A 16,786-nucleotide genomic window follows, 5' to 3' on the forward strand; every position below is an offset into this window, starting at 1 on the left:
TACAGATGTTTATATTTCTTTCAATCTTTTCTTTTGTGATCTTTTGATTTTGATTCATGAGTATAAACATTTTCCCTCCTCCAGTTATAGAGCTTCCCCCCATATCTTCTTCTGGTCTTTTACAGCATTGTGATTTGTCTGTTTTCAATCTATTTTGAGTTTAGTTTGAGATAGTATGATTAAAGGCCGGGCACGGTGGCCCACGCCTGTAATCCCAGGACTTTGGGAGGCTGAGGCGGGCGGATCTCCTGAAGTCCGGAGTTTGAGACGAGCCTGACCAACATGGAGACACCCTGTCTCTACTAAAAATACAAAATTAGCCGGGGGTGGTGGTGCATGCCTCTAATCCCAGCTACTGGGGAGGCTGAGGCGGGAGAATCGCTTGAACCCAGGAGGTGGATGTTGCAGTGAGCCAAGATCATGCCATTGCACCCCAGCCTGGGCAACAATGAACGAAACCCCGTCTCAAAAAATAATACTAAAAAAGAGATAGTATGACTATATGTTAACAAATACGAGTGATTTGAAAAGTCACTTTCTTGAAGTGGCCAAATTTCCATTGATATTCGAAACTGGATAGAATAACAGCTAACATTAACATTCAGTGCTTACAAGCAGGGCAGTTTCATGTTCTTGGTTTAATGTTGTGGTGTTGCCATCTTGAAATTCGTAATAGTATTTGAATAAGGGACCCCGTATTTTTCATTCTGCACCGCACCTCGTCCTGTATGTTGTGGGACCGCTTACCAGGCCCAGGCACTGTACTGAGTACTTGACATACATTATTCCACTTAATCCTCCAGGCCATTCTGTTAAGTGGGGGTTACTTTCTGTCTTTTTTTTTTTTTTTTTTTTTTTTTTGAGACGGAGTCTTGCTCTGTAGCCCGGGCTGGAGTGCAGTGGCCGGATCTCAGCTCACTGCAAGCTCCGCCTCCCGGGTTTACGCCATTCTCCTGCCTCAGCCTCCCGAGTAGCTGGGACTACAGGCGCTCGCCACCTCGCCCGGCTAGTTTTTTGTATTTTTAGTAGAGACGGGGTTTCACCGTGTTAGCCAGGATGGTCTCGATCTCCTGACCTCGTGATCCGCCCGTCTCGGCCTCCCAAAGTGCTGGGATTACAGGCTTGAGCCACCGCGCCCGGCCAAATGGGGGTTACTTTCTTCTTCATTGTACAAATGTGGAAATGGAGGCAGGTCGATTTAAATAAGGCCACAGAGCTAGAAAGCTGCAGAGAAGGGGTTTGAACCCTGAACCTCCAGGGCCAGCGCCGTGCGGGTGACCGTCCGCGAACCCTGCGGGCTGTGGTGCTCGGGGACGAGCTTGCGAGGGCGCGGCGGGGGCAGGGTGCGCGTCCGAGACTCGGTCGAGCTCCGGGCCGTGTTCTCCCAGGTGCGGGCCGGCGGGACCCCGCCTTAGGCCCTGGCGGCGCGCGCTCGCCTAGCGGGCCGGCACTCGCGCGCAGCGTTTGTGTTGCCTGAGAGTTTCCCGAGTTCACACAGGCCCTGGGTTGGCATGGCAACCAGGCAACCTGTTCCACAGCCGCCAGCCTTCTCCGCACATGCCGCTGCCACCGCCGGGGCCGGGGCCGGAGCCTATCCCAGGATGCACCGCGCCAGCCCAGTCCCCAGTGGGCCGCCATGTTGTCGGAGTGAAAGGTAAGGGGGAGCGAGAGCGCCGGAGAGAGAAGATCGGGGGGCTGAAATCCATCTTCATCCTACCGCTCCGCCCGTGAGTATCCGCACCCCACCGGCCCCAAACGCTCCTCCGGACCCCTAGCGAGCAGATTGTCCCTTCGTATTGGTGTTTGAGAGCGGTTGTGGGGGTGAGAAGGGCTTTGGAAAAGCCGCCGGGGCCCTGGCTGAGGCTTCTCACTCGCTGTTGCTCGTACATGTTTTGGAGTCAGCAGCAAGGCCCCTATTGTTATCAAAGGAGGGAGGGGGTGGGGAGCGGGGTCGAAGCTAGGAAAATGCTGGGGGTTTAGGCCCGAGCCCAGGGCGTAGACGTGCCTCTACGTTTTTTGCCCTGCCCTGTTGGGAACCACCGAAGATTGATGTTGCTATTCGGGTTTCTTTTTTTGATGGGTTTGCGAAGCCCCGAGTCTTCTGTGTGGCCATGGAGTGTAATTCTGTGCCACCCCGATTTCTTCGACTTCTTGAGCTTCCGTGGCAGCGCCGGTGGAGGAGGAACAATAAATCGCTTTAGAAGCAGCCGTGGCCCTTGTCCACAGGCGAGATTCACCGTGGGGGAACTTTGCGAGCCTTAAATGTGGAGAAGTGGCGATCAGGAAGTTTCAGAATGCTTTTTAGGCTCCTGAGTGCTGTGGCCTTTTGTTTCCGTGTGAGCTTGTGTTTTTGGTGGGTTCTTCCTCTTTGAGCCTCCCGGTGTTGGTGTATCTCTTAACTCAAAGAGGGATTCACCCCTTGCTTGTAGGAAAATCTAGATACACAATACTAGATAGTTTTAGTCCTCACAAACGTGCTTGGTAAACATAGGTCATTTGTTTTACTTGTCAGTACCATTCCCACGTCAAGCGAGGAATACACTCCTGTAACTTTTCCCTCCTATAGCACCCCCCCGCCCCCGCCGAAAAAAACAAAGCCAGAAACCCACACACAGCATTACCAGAGAAGGCTTTATCCTCCCGTAACTCTTAAAGGATTGTTACCTTTTATTGTTCAATTAAGAAAACACTGTTCTCAGCCCTCGATACCATTTTGCTCAATTCCTGTTATTACTGGGATTAATTAAGAATAAGATTTTATGAAGCTTTTCCTGGGTTCTGTTTTAAAGTCAGTTAACTTCTGAAACAATAGGCTTAGCATTTTGTTTTTTGAAAGCACCTAAAAACTTACCAAGACAGGCCCACCCTCAAGAAATGTAGCTTCCGATGCAGTTTTCGTAAGCAAAATAAACATTTTGACCCGTTGCTAATTTTAACTTTATAAAACACTCGGGAGCTGTTGATTCTTTATCTGGGCCCTTTGGAAACGCTCTCCGGATTCTGAACTTTGAGTTAGTGTTTTGCTTTAGCCACAATTCATTTTGTTCAAGGCCACAGCTTTTTGAAGTTGGAATTTGTTTAGGTTTGAGATGAACTGCTTTAAAATAAATTTATGACCACAGAATGTTTGTTAAGTGTGGTAAAAATAAACACCTTTTAAACCACTGAGCATTTTAGTAAAAGGTGAGCCATGGAAATAGATTGAACCGTGTTCATTTGAATTCAACTCAATTAGTGATATTTTAAACAACTTTGTAAACACTTGAAAGCTGAAAGAGTAGCTAGACTGAGCGCTGCTAGTTGCTTGAAGTACTTATAAGGAGTCATTTGTTAAAAAAATCACATTTTAAATGCTACACCTAAGTTTTTAGTGAGCTTTTCTGATATTTAGGATACTGAGTTTTTAATTTTTGTGCCGTATTTGCCAAAATATTACAAAACTACCCTAGATACATGTTAATTGCTTAGGTATTTGCTCACTTTGAAATTGTCCTGCCGGGTTTTCTCTGGTTTGAGAAACTGCCTTGCCTCTTTAGGTAAAGCAGGAAGTCTTAGGGCATACGGATAGCTTTACAAAAGCCAATTGTTTTGTTTGAACGTTTTTATAGGAGTCTTTCCTTCCCCCCATTCCTTTTAGAATGAAGTTGTGTTTAGTGTGCTTCAGTGATAAACTCCTCTTTTATGTGGATATCTTTGTTAGATAACTATTGTTTTTTAAAATATTTTTTATTTGTATAATTTGTGAGGTTCAAGTGTAATTTTTACTTGGGTGTATTGCGTAGTGGTGAAGTCAGGACTTTTTGTGGGCCCATCACTGGAATACTGTACATTGTCCTCCTTAGGTAATCTCATTATCCTTCTCTCACCCTCCTAGATAACTATTTTGAGAAGGCTTTTTATTTCAGAAAAGATTGCATTTGCTGTTTTAGGAATTCTGTTATGGACTGGAGTTCCGTTGCCTTAACTAAATTCTAAGACTCTTAAGCACGATGACTTTAAATTTACCAAAAACTTTTACATTTATCTCATTTTGATTAAGAAAAACCCAAAACATTGAGAGTCATAGAGGAAGGATTTCTTTCATTTTCTAGATGAGGAAACAGGTTGTTGGTTTAGTGGCAGAACTTGGGTTTTGGAACCCTTGGCCTGCTTTAGAACAAAGATTGTTAGATCGAGATTTCCTTTTAGAACAAAATGGGACCGTCTAGTATTGGTACTAAGAGAGTAATGGATTCTTTAAAAAACCAAGCAGGGAGGCATTAGGCTGGTTTGCATTTTTGAAAGACCAGTGGTGAAACAGGGCTATGACTTTTTGGTTTTGGTACTTGAGCATGGATTAGTGTCTAGGTTAGGCTACTCCAGTACCCTGCTAAGGTTCTGATGGATTGGAATTCTTAAGCTAGACTAGGCATTTCCAAATTAGACTTTAAACAAATTACAGATTCCATTGTGTCTTCTTAGGCTGGCTTCAGAACATGAATTTACTTGTGAGAAGCAAATGCTACTTTATCAGAAGGTTTATTTATGCAACAGAGAGATAGTAGATTTGTTATAAATTTGTTTTTGAAGCATCACAGTGGGAGTTGGGAGGAGAGATAAGGCATTTGTAGCAGTAGACTGTTAGGCTGATGGCTTTGAAATTAGACTGGTGGCTGTGGACAGGTGTGTCCTAATTGGTAACTGATTTATTTACTCTGTAGGTTTTTTTTTTTTTTTTTTTTTAAGATGGAGTCTCACTCTGTTGCCCAGGCTGGAGTGCAGTGGCTGGATCTCCGCTCACTGCAACCTCCGCCTCCCTGGTTGAAGCGATTCTTCTGCCTCAGCCTCCCGAGTAGCTGGGACTACAGGCACGTGCCACCACACCTGGCTAATTTTTATATTTTTAGTAGAAACAGGGTTTCAGCATATAGGCCAGGCTGGTCTCGAATTCTGACCTTGTGATGTGCCTGCCTCCGCCTCCCAAAGTGCTGGGATTACCGGCATAAGCCACTGCGCCCGGACACTTTGTAGCATTTTTTAAAAGCACCCACAGGCTGGTAAGTGTTCTATCTTAAATACAGATGTCGTTTTTGATTTTAAGTAACTTTAACGTTTCATAGTAACATTTCAGGGATTCTTTGTTGGTCTTCCAGAGGATACAAGTGAGCGATACTGTTGAGTTACTCCTGCAAGGAGTTAGTAGAAAGAAGTAAGCTTGGGAACAGAACAGATTAGGGTTTGAATCCTTTCTCCGCTACTTGCTAATTGAATGGCCTTGGACACACCACATTTTCCTCCTGTACCTTAGTGTTTTCTTTTGTAAAATAGAAATAATAATGGCTGCTTTTCAGTGCTTTTGTGATGAGACAATGTCTGCGATATATTTGTTACACTATTACCGTGTTGAAGCTTCTGTTTTTTGTTTGTTTGCTTTTGAGACAGGATCTCACTCTTGCCCAAGCGGGTGTGCAACCTTCCACTCCTGGGCTCAAATGATCCACTCACCTAAGCCTCCCGAGTAGCTGGGACTATAGGCACATGCCACCATGCCTGGCTAATTATTTTTAGTAGAGATAGGTCTTGCTATGTTGTTCAGGCTGTTCTTGAACTCCTGGGCTCAAGCTATCTGCCCACCTCAGCCTCCCAAAGTGCTGGGATTGTAGGTGTGAGCCGCCACACCCAGCTGAGGCTTCTGGTTTTTATAGTGAGGCTTTCTTTTTTTTTTTTTTAATAATTAAAAAATTATTTATTTTATTTTATTTGTCTTTTTTTTGAGACAGAGTCTCGCTTTGTCGCCCAGGCTGGAGTGCGGTGGCACGATCTCGGCTCACTGCAACCTCCACCTCCTTGGTTCAAGTGGTTCTTCTGCCTCAGCCTCCTGAGTAGCTGGGATTACAGGCGTGTGCCACCATGCCTGGCTAATTTTTATGTTTTTAGTAGAGACAGGGTTTCACCATGTTAGCCAGGATGGTCTCGATCTCCTGACCTCATGATCTGCCTGCCTCAGCCTCCCAAAGTGCTGGGATTACAGGCATAAGCCTCCGTGCCCGGCCTCCACTGGCCTTCTTAGAGCCTTATTTCTTAATAAAGTAATAGAGATGGGGGTCTCACTGTGTTGCCCAGGCTGGTCTTCAGCTCCTGGCTCAAGCGATTCTCCCTGCCTAAGTCTCCAAAGGTGCTGGGATGACAGGAGTGAGCCACCGTGCCCAGCCTGTAGTGAGGCTTTCTATACTAATATAAAGCGTTTAAATTTGGTTTGGTCTCATCCTATTTATAGTAGCTGAAGTACTAATGGCATAATGCGATTACAATTAATAGTTGTAAGTTACTGGTAAAAATATTGATGCTTTTAAAAATCAGTGACAACTGAGGAGAGGGCTTAGGCTAAGAGCATTCTGCTGCTCTTCTTGGTCAGAGGGTCTTATTGTTTCTTTAAGGAGTATCCTATCAATATATTGGAGGTTTTTTCTTTTTTTTAAATGAGGTAGAGTCTTGATTTGTCGCCCAGGCTGGAGTGCAGTGGTGTGAATTTGGCTCACTGCAACCTCCGCCTCCCGAGTTGAAATGATTCTCTTGCCTCAGCCTCCCAAGTAGCTGGGAAGTGTATACCACCACACCCAGCTAATTTTTGTATTTCCAGTAGAGATGGGGTTTCATAATGTTGGCCATGCTGGTCTCGAACTCCTGACCTCAAGTAATATACCCACCTTGGCCTCCAAAGTGTTAGGATTATAGGTGTGAGCCACCTCACCCGGCCAATATGTTGGACACTTTTTTTTTTTTTTTGAGACGGAGTCTCGCTCTGTTGCCCCGGCTGGAGTGCAGTGGCCGGATCTCAGCTCACTGCAAGCTCCACCTCCCTGGTTTATGCCATTCTGCTGCCTCAGCCTCCTGAGTAGCTGGGACTACAGGCGCCCGCCACCTTGTCTGGCTAGTTTTTTGTATTTTTTAGTAGAGATGGGGTTTCACCATGTTAGCCAGGATGGTCTCAATCTCCTGACCTTGTGATTCGCCCGTCTCGGCCTCCCAAAGTGCTGGGATTACAGGCTTGAGCCACCGCGTCTGGCCAATATGTTGGACACTTTAAGGGATCCTTTCAAATTAGACAAGCTGAGCCACATTGCTAATTATATATGGGTTTAGGCTTTTGTTTACTTATTAGCATATGTCTGCTCCAGCTGTAAAGTTGTGATTTATTTATTTATTTAATTAATTTATTTTTTGAGACAGAGTCTCACTCTGTCGCCCAGGCTGGAGTGCAGTGGCGCGATCTCGGCTCACTGCAACCTTTGCCTCCTGGATTCAAGCCATTCTCCTGCCTCAGCCTCCCGAGTAGCTGGGATTATAGGCACCCAGCATCACGCCTGGCTGATTTTTATATTTTTAGTAGAGACGGGGTTTCACCATGTTGACCAGACTGGTCTCGAACTCCTGACGTCAGGTGATCCACCCACCTCGGCCTCCCAAAGTGCTGGGATTACAGGCATGAGCCACCACACCCAGCCGAAGTTGTGATAGTTTTAAAAAGGCTTTTGGGGCTGGGCGCGGTGGCTCACGCCTGTAATCTCAGCACTTTGGGAGGCCGAGGCAGGCAGATCACCTGAGGTCGGGAGTTCAAGACCAGCCTGGCCGACATGATTAAACCCGTCTCTACTAAAAATACAAAAAATTAGCCGGCCGTGGTGGTGGGTGCCTGTAGTACCAGCTACTCCGGAGGCTGAGGCAGAAGAATCGCTTGAATCTAGGAGGCGGAGGTTGCAGTGAGCTGAGATCGCGTCATTGCACCTCAGCCTGGGCAACAAGGGCAAAACTCTGTCTCAAAAAAAAAAAAGCTTTTGTTAATTTAGAAACTGTCAGTTGGTTTGAGGTATAAATAAGTTGGGTAGATTGATAGAAGTCTAACATGTTGTTTAACAACATAAACTTCCCTGAAGTTGTAGTATTGAGTTCTAATCTCAATACCATGCCAGAGTGCATGCCACCAATGATATTTATTTATTGCAAAAGATGTGGGGTTCATGTTTTTATCTTGGTGTATTTTATGTTTCAGGAGATGCAAATATTAAACATTTGTAACCTGTTTGTCCTTAGGTGTTGGTGGAATGAGCGTTGCATGTGTCTTGAAGAGAAAAGCAGTGCTTTGGCAGGACTCTTTCAGCCCCCACCTGAAACATCACCCTCAAGAACCAGCTAATCCCAACATGCCTGTTGTTTTGACATCTGGAACAGGGTCGCAAGCGCAGCCACAACCAGCTGCAAATCAGGCTCTTGCAGCTGGGACTCACTCCAGCCCTGTCCCAGGATCCATAGGAGTTGCAGGCCGTTCCCAGGACGACGCTATGGTGGACTACTTCTTTCAGAGGCAGCATGGTGAGCAGCTTGGGGGAGGAGGAAGTGGAGGAGGCGGCTATAATAATAGCAAACATCGATGGCCTACTGGGGATAACATTCATGCAGAGCATCAGGTAAAAAAAAGTTCACTATTTCAGCTTTGACATTCCTTTATAATCACTGTCCACTTAGGATATCTGCTTTCAATGAATGTCTTTAAAAACTTAAATTGCTAATTTCATTTGGTACAAACAGTTACTTGTTTTAAAGGTTGATCGTTGTAATACTGTTACTGGGTCATTTATCATTCTGGTGCTAAATAGTAAATAGCCACTTCATTCATTCGAGATGGAGTCTTGCTCTGTCACCCAGGCTGGAATGCAGTCACCCAATCTTGGCTCACTGCATCCGCCGCCTCCCAGGTTCAAGCAATTCTCCTGCCTCAGCCTCCTGAGTAGCTGGGACTACAGGTGTGCACCACCACGCCTGGCTGATTTTGTATTTTCAGTAGAAACGGGGTTTCACCATGTTGGCCAGGCTGGCCTTGAACTCCTGACCTCAAGTGATCTGCCGCCTTCGGCCTCCCAAAGTGCTGAGACTACAGTTGTGAGCCACCCACGCCTGGCCTATACGATGCATTTTTAAGAACACTTTTTTTGGAACAAAGGATACTTTTTTTTTACTATTGATATAAGAACTGCTGGGGTTGTTTATAGGACAGATACATATTTTTGAATCTTTTCTCTTGGGTGTGGGTGACTTGATTTTAAGATGTTGTAGTTGAAAGTAGGGGAAGTTGATAACATCAGCTGCTCAAGTGAAATTTATTTGAAATGGGACTGATATATTGTGTCAGAGAGCAGTGGTTGTGGCTTTTAGGTTTTAACCACCTTTGTCCTCTTGTTATTGTTTAGTTTTTAATTTTAGCATGTTTAGTCTTATAAATCTAAAACCAAAGTGGGAATCATAGCATATTTTACTGAGAAGAGAGGTTAGCCTGATCATGTTTCCTGACTTCTTGATAGTGACCAACCAAAAGATTAGACTGTTTTGATCAGGGTACTCTCTGAAATTGGGTATAGGTTGAATTTGGAAAGGTTCATTTTGTGTCACCCATCTGAGTACTGATTAGTGAGAACTGACATTTTTCATTAGGACTCTAATCCTTCTGTTTTACTTCAGAAAAAATCAGGTACAAACATACCTGCAAGTCTGAATTTATTATACTTCCTCTGAACCCCCCAAAAGTGAACCATAGTTTTTTCTCTCTTTTTTTTTTTTTTTTTGAGACGGAGTCTCGCTCTGTCGCCCAGTCTGGAGTGCAGTGGCGCCATCTCAGCTCACTGCAGCTTCACCGTCCCAGGTTGAAGCAGTTCTCCTGCCTCACCCTCCCAAGTGAGATTACAGACACCCACCTCCATGCCTGGCTAATTTTTGTATTTTTAGTAGAGAGGGGGTTTCACCATGTTGGCCAGTCTGGTCTTGAACTCCTGAGTTCAAGTGATCCACCTGCCTTGGCCTCCCAAAGTGCTGGGATTACAGGTGTGAGCCACCGTGCCCAGCCCTTTTTTTTTTTTTTTTTTTTTTTTTTTTTGAGACAGGGTCTGGCTCTGTCATCCAGGCTGGAGTGTGGTGATGTGATCTTGGCTCACTGCAACCATGGCCTCCCTGGTTCAAGTGATCCTCCCACCTCAGCCTCCTGAGTAGCTGGGGACTACAGGTGTGCAACACCACACCCGGCTACTTTTTGTATTTTTTGTAGAGACGGGGTTTTGCCATGTTGGCCAGACTGGTCTCAAACTCCTGGGCTCAAAGTGATCTACCCACCTTGGACTCCCAGAGTGCTGGGATTACAAGTGTGAGCCACTGCATCTGGCCACTCCTTTACCATAGTAGAAACAAAGACAGCCTGGGTGCAGTGGCTCACGCCTGTCATCCCAGCACTTTGGGAGGCCAAGGTAGGTGGATCACCTCAGGTCAGGAGTTCGAGACCAGCCTGACCAACATGGTGAAACCCCGTCTCTACTAAAAATGCAAAAATTAGCCAGGCATGGTGGTGCATGCCTGTAATCCCAGCTTCTTGGGAGGCTGAGGCAGGAGAGTCACTTGAACACGGGACAGGGAGTTTGCAGTGAGCTGAGATCTTGCCATTGCACTCCAACCTGGGCAACGGGTGAAACTCCATCTCAAAAAAATAAAGTAAAAAATTAGCTGGGTGTGGTGGCACATGCCTGTGGTCCCAGCTACTTGGGAGGCTGAGGTGGAAGGATTGCTTGAGCCTGGGCGGCAGAGATTGCAGTGAACAGAAATCATGCCACTGCACTTCAACCTGGGCAGCAGAGTGACACACTGTATCAAAAAAAAAAAAAAAAAAAAAAACGAAAAAAGAGAAGATTTTCGGCTGGGTGTGGTGGCTCATGCCTGTAATCCCAACACTGGGAGGTCAAGGGCAGGTGGATCACCTGAGGTTAGGAGTTAAAGACCAGCCTGGCCAACATGAGAGATCACACCGTTGCACTCCAGCCTGAGTGACAAGAGCGAAACTCTTGTCTCCAGGAAAAAAAAAAAAAAAAGGTTTTCTCTTTCTTTGGGATGAAGATATGTACAGAATTTGGTGATTGAATTAGAAATCTTATGGAGGAAAAGTGCAGAGTGGCTCTGGTTTGGGACACGGCGATTACATTTGATAGTACACCTGTTGAGTTTGAGGTAGAAGCAGAATATCTAGGTGTGTACTGTAGGCAGCTCTACATGTAGCGGGAGATCAAGGTAGGAGGTATTTAATTTGGGTAGCATCTGTGTAGGGGGCAAAAACAAACCCTGTAATCTCTATACTTTTTGGCTAAACGTTATTTAAAAATCATAAACATTGGTTTTTTAAAATCTGTAATAAAGATCTATAAGATCTTTTGTTGTGTTTCCTAATGATAGACTGATGGGTGAAAACTGAAAGGAGAGTCAAGGTGCCTGGCCTGTTCTTTGCTAGGTGAGCAAATCAAACTCTAGGTCAGTCCTTGGCAGAGCTCTAAGATCTGATTATTGCTGTGCAAGTTAACAAGCATTTATTGAAGGCTTACTCAGGCCTCTGTCTTACACTGAGCCCTATCATAAGGAATCACATCTGACTTACTGAGCAGTTTTATCCAGGTCAGTTAGCAAACTTGAGTTAATACTAGTAAATGGCAAAACCTGTTTCCCATCCAGGTGGCCTAAACCAGTGACCTTGGAATTGGCATTCATCATTACAACATAATTCTTTGGGCTGGACACATGAAATAGTGAACAACGTTGGGGAACTCAGGGTAGTTGGTATGTTGCAGTTGTGGACCACCCACAGATTACTTTTCTGTAGTCATTATAGTGTATTGTACTGGTTTTAGTGTTGTTCTCACCTTCTGGACTGAACTATTCTAGATCAGAGACTTGTGTTTTTCATGCCCCTTTTCCAGGAGGTATTATGAAACTTTCGTGTTGATTGAATGAGGGAAGACCAGAGTTTCTTCAGTTTTGCGCTCAGGTAAATGAGTGGATCTTACAGCTCAGCCATCCTGCTGGGAAACACATGGCAACAGGTAGAGGCCACTTGGATAGGCAGCTGTGGTGAGGGTAGTATAATTGAAGAGCAAAGGGGCACATCTCTAGGTGGAGAATCTTTGCCCTTATTAGCCACTGTTACTGATAGGAGGTGTAAGAGGGTGCCTGATCTGTCACGCGGGCCAGAGTGGAAAAGAGGTTGAGAACCACTGATGATAATGGAAACATTTATTATGTTCTAGGCATTGGGCTATTGTATTTCCTATACTTAATCCTTTCAGCAATCCTGTGAAGGAGATAAACATCCTTTTTTGAAAAGTGAGAAACTGAGCCTTTGTTACCAGGTAATACCTGGTTTTTGAAATCAGTCTTTGATTCCAGTGTCCATGTTCTAGATCTATTTCTGCTTGCCTAGGCAAGATAAACCAGACAAAACTATGCAACCAAGTGGCACATTACAGGGCCAAAGAATTGCTTTGCCATGATTTTGCTTGAAATTTAGAGATTGTAAACTTTAATAATAATGAGATGAATACAAATGTTGACCATTCTCCTATAATTGCAGGAGTACTTCCCCCCAGCTCCCAAAAGCAGTAATGGTAAAGTCCATTTTTCTTCAGGTCTGTTTTTTATTACATATGTGTTCTAAGTGGTAATGTGGATGGAAACTTATCTCTGTAGAGACAGAATGACTCAATATAAAGTGATCTATTGCCAGCTCATTCTACCCTACCACTGGGCCTCTTTTTTTTTTTTTTTAATGGCCCTTTGGCCATAATGGAACAGAGTTTAAGATCAAATTGGCGGGATGCTTTCACCAGTGAACTAGTGAAGTAAAGAATATCACAGGCTGTGATGCCAGTAGTGTTGGAGTGAGGGGAACTCCATATCATGCCAGCTACTTTTTCTCTCATAATTACTCCCTTTTAAGAGCAATCGCTTTTACACTTTTTTCTTTTTATTTATTGAGACAGGGTTTTGCTCCTGTTGCCCAGGCTGGAGTGCAGTGGGCACCATCTAGGCTCACTGCAACCTCTGCCTCCCCGGCTCCAGCGATTCTTCTGCCTTAGCCTCCCTTTGCTGGAACCACAGGCGCACGCCACAACGCCTAGATCATCTTTGTATTTTTTGTAAAGATGGAGTTTCACCATGCTCAGGCTGGTCTCAAACTCCCTTTTTTTTTTTTTTTTTTTTTTTTTTTGAGATAAAGTCTCACTCTGTAGTCCAGGCTAGAGTGCAGTGGTGCGATCTCAGCTCACTGCAACCCTCCTGGGTTCAAGTGATTCTCCTGCCTCAGTCTCCCCAGTAGCTGGGACTACAAGTGTGCACCACCATGCCTGGCTAATTTTGTATTTTTAGTAGAGACGAGCTTTCACCATGTTGGCCAGGCTAGTTACAAACTCCTGACCTCAGGTGATCTGCCCGCCTCAGCCTCCCAAAGTGCTGAGATTATAGGCGTGAGCCACCATTCCTGACCCACTTGTATTCTTACATTGAAAAGTTTTTCATCTTTTGGCTGGATGCAGTGGCTCACACCTGTAATCCCAGCACTTTGGGAGGCCGAGGAGGATGGATGGTTTGAGCCCCCAGGAGTTCCAGAGCAGCCTGGACAACATGGTGATACCTCGTCTCTTCAAAATACACACAAATTAGCCAGGCATGGTGGCGCTGTGCCTGTGGTCCCAGCTACTTGGAGGACTGAGGTAGGAGGATCACTTGAGCCCATGAGAAGCCCTTTTGAAGTTAGGATTTTCCTGTTTGATGTAGCAAATCCTCTTAGTGGTTGAGTTTTCCTCTCTTTTTTTTATTGAGATGGAGTCTCACTCTGTTGCCCAGGCTAGAGTTCAGTGGCTCAATCTTGGCTCACTGCAGCCTCTGCCTCTCAGGTTCAAGTGAATCTCCTGCCTCAGCCTCCTGAGTAGCTGGGATTACAGGCAACTATCATTATGCCCGCCTAATTTTTTTTTTTTCTTCTTTTGTAGAGATGGGGTTTCACCATGTCGCCCGGCTGGTCTCGAGCTCCTGACCTCAGGTGATCCGCCCGCCTCGGCCTCCCAAAGTGCTGGGATTACAGGCGTGAGCCACCATTCCTGGCCTAAAACATGCAAGCTCTTTATGGTCTTTCCGTATTTTTCTTTTTTTCTACTTTAATAATAGAAACATCATTTGGTGTAATACATAAAATTGTTGTATCTGGTACAGGTAGAAACTTTAGAGTCCTCATTTTTGGGCCAAATTGAGGTCTTTGGAGGGAAGTAAGGGAAAGAAGTCTCATGAAAAAAAAATTTTTTTGTTTTGCCTGTACAATTATACCCACAGTGTACAATTAGATAATGCGGACCGGGCGTGGTGGCTCATGCCTGTAATCCCAGCCCTTTGGGAGGCTGAGGCAGGCCCTTTGGGAGGGTGAGGTCAGGCGTTTGAGACCAGCCAACGTGGTGAAACCCTGTCTCTACCAAAAATACAAAAATTAGCCAGATGTGGTGGTGCGTGCCTGTAATCCCAGCTACTCAGGAGGCTGAGGCAGGAAAATCACTTGAATCCGGGGGAGGGGGCAGAGGTTGCAGTGAGCCGAGATCCCGCCACTGTACTCCAGCCTGGGTGACAGGGAAACTCCGTCTCAAAAAAAAAGAAAAAGGATGATGGATATTGGGCCAGGCGTGGTGGCTTGTGCCTGTAATCCCAGCACTTTGGGAGGCCGAGGTGGGCGGATCACTTGAGGCCAGGAGTTCGAGACCAACCTGGGCAACATGGTGAAACCCCGTCTCTACTAAAAATACAAAAACTAGCCGGGCATCGTGGTGCGTTACTGTAATTCCAGCTGCTTGAAAGGCTGAGGCATGAGAATTGCTCTAACCCGGGAGGCAGGGCAGAGGTTGTAGTGAGCCGAGATCGCACCCCTGCACTCCAGCCTGGGCGACAGAGCAAGACTCTATCTCAAAAAAAAAAAGGAGATAATGGATATGGAGCAAAATACTAGAAAACAAAGCTGGGTACATTGGCTCCTGCCTCTAATCCCAGATACTCAGGAGGTTGAGTCAGGAGGATTGCTTGAGGCCAGGGGTTTGAGACCAGCCTGGGCAATACAGTGAGACACTGTCTCTACAATAAAAAGGAAAAAAATTAGCTGGGCATGGTGGCATATGCCTGTAGTCCTACTCAGGAAGCTGAGGCGGGAGGATCGCTTGAGCCCAGGGAGTTCAGGCACTCCAGCCTGTGTGAGAGTGAGATCCTGTTTCTTTGAAAAAAAAAAAAAGAAAAAGAATGAAATAAAGGAAATTATAAAAAACAAATACTAGGCAACACTAGAAAACACATCTTCTCACCCAAATGAGTTGTCTATTTAAAAATGTTACTTATTTTGGGCTGGGCACAGTGGCTCACGCCTGTAATCCCAGCACTTTGGGAAGCTGAGGCGGGCAGATCACGAGATCAGGAGATCGAGACCATCCTGGCTAACACGGTGAAACCCCATCTCTACTAAAAATACAACAAATTAGCCGGGCGTGGTGGCGGGCGCCTGTAGTCCAAGCTACTCGGGAGGCTGAGGCAGGAGAATGGCATGAACCCGGGAGGTGGAGCTTGCAGTGAGCCAAGATCGTGCCACTGCACTCCAGCCTGGACGACAGAGCAAGACTCCGTCTAAAAAAAAAAAAAAAAAAAACAAACTTAGTTTGACAGTAATTTTTATACCTTTAGATTTTTTTTTTTTCCTGAATGACATTGAAAATTTCATTACTAAAAGCCGAAGGTCAAGTCTTTGACTTGAGAGTGTTTTATTCTTGTATTGTGAAATCTGTTTTCTGTGTAAACTGCTGTGGGATGGATAAAGTGGTTGATGAAATAGGGCAAAAAATTTAAAGTCGATTGGCTGAACTGTAGCCTCGGTACTGGATTATGAGGGACAGAGATAGGTAGAAGCTCTGCCCTGGGGGAAGGGAAATTTGGAGGACAATTCCACTGAGTTTACCCACTTTGCTTGCACTCTTTTAGCACTAGGATATGTCGTATTCACCATACATTGACTGCCTATGGGAGATAATTCCAGAGAGCCAGGCAAAACTCAGTGGATGAGGCTGGGTGCCGTGGCTCACGCCTGTAATCCCAGCACTTTGGGAGGCGAAGGCGGGCGGATCACCTGAGGTCAGGAGTTCGAGACAGGCCTGACCAACGTGGAAAAACCCCATCTCTACTAAAAATACAAAATTAGTGGGGCGTGGTGGCACACGCCTGTAATCCCAGCTACTTGGGTGGCTGAGGCAGGAGAATTGCTTGAACCTGGGAGGTAGAGGTTGCGGTGAGCGGAGATCGTGCCATTGCACTCTACTCTGGGCAACAAGAGTGAAACACCATTCCCCCCCCAAAAAAAATTCAGTGGATGAATATATTTTGACTCCACTTGTACTTTCTCTTTTTCACTTGGTATGGCCATCTTACAATGATATTCTGATACCCACCCCTGATGTGTCAACCAGTCTTACTCTTCAGTGCTGTTAATCTTTTTTCCTGAAGGGTTTTAAAAATTTTATTTTTATTGTATATTAGAAAAAGAGCTACCATGGTTTCTTGGATTGGGTGGATGCCTTGGATAATCCATTCAAGGAAGATCACTTCATGCAACTTAATGCAGCCCAACTTAATGAAACCCATTTTTTTCGCTTACTGACGAAAACACTGATGGGGCATATTGAGGCCGTAATTTGCATCAGATCTTGCTGGTCTGAGCATACGCAACAAGAGAGAGAACCCTGGCTGAATTTTTTTTTTTTTTTTTTTTGAGACAGTCTCGCTCTGTCGCCCAGGCTGGAGTGCAGTGGCGCGATCTCCGCTCACTGCAAGCTCCGCTTCCCGGGTTCACGCCATTCTCCTGCCTCAGCCTCCCGTAGCTGGGACTACAGGCGCCCACCACCTCGCCCGGCTAGCTTTTTGTATTTTTTAGTAG

At 45.5% G+C, this 16,786-nt stretch overlaps 1 protein-coding gene across 49 annotated transcripts in view; it reads left to right on the plus strand.

The window, feature by feature from the left end:
• Nucleotides 1–1,625: 1,625 nt before the first annotated feature.
• PUM1 (pumilio RNA binding family member 1) overlaps nt 1,626–16,786 on the plus strand; it is a 136,603-nt gene continuing 121,442 nt past the window's right edge. For all 49 annotated transcript variants that reach the window (XM_065526124.1, XM_065526128.1, XM_065526120.2 and 46 more), the window contains exons 1-2: nt 1,626–1,727; nt 8,071–8,444. In XM_065526124.1, the coding sequence (XP_065382196.1) occupies nt 8,082–8,444 (363 nt within the window). In that variant the 5' untranslated portion in view covers nt 1,626–1,727; nt 8,071–8,081. The remainder of the gene's footprint in view (nt 1,728–8,070; nt 8,445–16,786) is intronic.

Source organism: Macaca fascicularis, chromosome 1, assembly GCF_037993035.2.
Source record: "Macaca fascicularis isolate 582-1 chromosome 1, T2T-MFA8v1.1".
Classification (NCBI taxonomy): Eukaryota; Metazoa; Chordata; class Mammalia; order Primates; family Cercopithecidae; genus Macaca; species Macaca fascicularis.